General features: G+C 34.9%; 1 protein-coding gene across 1 annotated transcript; it reads right to left on the minus strand.

Moving 5' to 3' along the window:
* Window positions 1-436: 436 nt before the first annotated feature.
* Window positions 437-1,462, minus strand: LOC111381597 (thebaine 6-O-demethylase-like). The gene is made up of 2 exons (XM_023005397.1): window positions 895-1,462; window positions 437-815 (listed from the first exon to the last, which is right to left on the minus strand). The coding sequence occupies exons 1-2, from the start codon at window positions 1,126-1,128 to the stop codon at window positions 561-563; spliced, it is 489 nt and encodes a 162-aa protein (XP_022861165.1). The 5' UTR covers window positions 1,129-1,462; the 3' UTR covers window positions 437-560.
* Between the last annotated feature and the right edge of the window lie 23 nt (window positions 1,463-1,485).

Raw genomic sequence — 1,485 nt, forward strand, 5'->3', positions numbered from 1 at the left:
TTGGGAAATCTACATGTACGATTTTTGGTAGCATCACTATCTTTTGAATATCAAAATCTCTTTTTGACTTTTCAACAGTCATGTCAAACGGACACCACGCTAATTTAAGTGAAAGACCTTTGAGTAAAAGAATTATATTATAGGAAGTCACAAAATATTGCACAATATCAAGGATTGATATGCAAGTGTGATAACTTACAAGTTCAATATCCTTATAAATTTAAGAACTTTTATGAGTATAATTTGAAGTTATATTTCACATAACAAACAATTTGAAATGGGGAGCTGGGATTATATGCAACGCATGCTGCAGGTGTACTTCCTGCTCACGAGGAAAGGAGAGCGACATGGTTCACTTCAGAGTTCAATGTTCGCAACATTGGAGCATATTGAAAAAAAAAATAATAATAATAATAATAATAATCCCTAGGAAGAATGTAAAAGAAGAGATGGAATCATCCAGTAATCTATTAAAATTGCCCTTGTCAATCATCCACACACACTCAAATACAAGTTTTTATCAAATCAAATATTGTACTTGGCAACAATTGCTAAGAGACCTAGTTGTTTTGAATTTTCACACGATTCAACATCGATTTCCCATCAAGCGGATTATTTTGTTGCGAAAATAAATAATCCTTGTACTTCATTGGAATATATGCAGGTTCACATCCTTCATTCTCTACCAACTTTGAAGAAGGGGAAACAATAGTGTTCAATGATGGACCGTTGGCCATGGCAATAGAAATTCTTGTATTCTTGTTATTCACAGTTGCTTTGTGCAACACACTCTTGTATTTTCCATTGCTAAATATCTGTGAAAGCAAAAGAGAAGCCCTAATTCCCATTTTCTGTTTGTGGATTCTACAGTATTAAACAGTGTTTAAAATGTACCTCGAGATGATCTCCCGTGTTGACTAGAATTGAGTTGGGAAGAGCATTGACATTAAACCACTCTCCGTTGCGTTGTATTTGGAGACCTCCCACTTGATTCTCTATGAGTAGAGTGAAAAGTCCATGATCTGAATGTGGTGGCATGCCCAGTGCAAGTTGAGGCTGAGGGCACGGTGGATAATAATTTGCAACTAAGATCTGTAAACTTGAGTCCAAGTTTAATGTCTTTACCATTTCGTATTCTTCAAGTCCAAGGCTTTCTGATATTCCTTTCACCAATTTCCTTACTAGATTTCGAGTTCTTTCACAGTATTCCAATAGAAGCTCTCTATAATTATGTGTAGCAGAAATAATGTCAATTAACAATGTAGACCAGCAGTCATAAAAGAATGTGTATACAGTTTGTTGTCAATTGATCACAAGATGATATAAATAAAACAAACAAGAACACATGGATTTTACGTGGAAACTTAAGACGGGAAAAAACCATGGATCAAGATCCCAATACTCTCAATTAAGATCCAAGGCTCTCAGAATTCTGTATGAATGTCGTTACCTCAATACAGGGTTGTGGGTTATATATATATATAT

The sequence above is a fragment of the Olea europaea genome, chromosome 3, assembly GCF_002742605.1.
Source record: "Olea europaea var. sylvestris chromosome 3, O_europaea_v1, whole genome shotgun sequence".
NCBI classification, from domain to species: Eukaryota; Viridiplantae; Streptophyta; class Magnoliopsida; order Lamiales; family Oleaceae; genus Olea; species Olea europaea.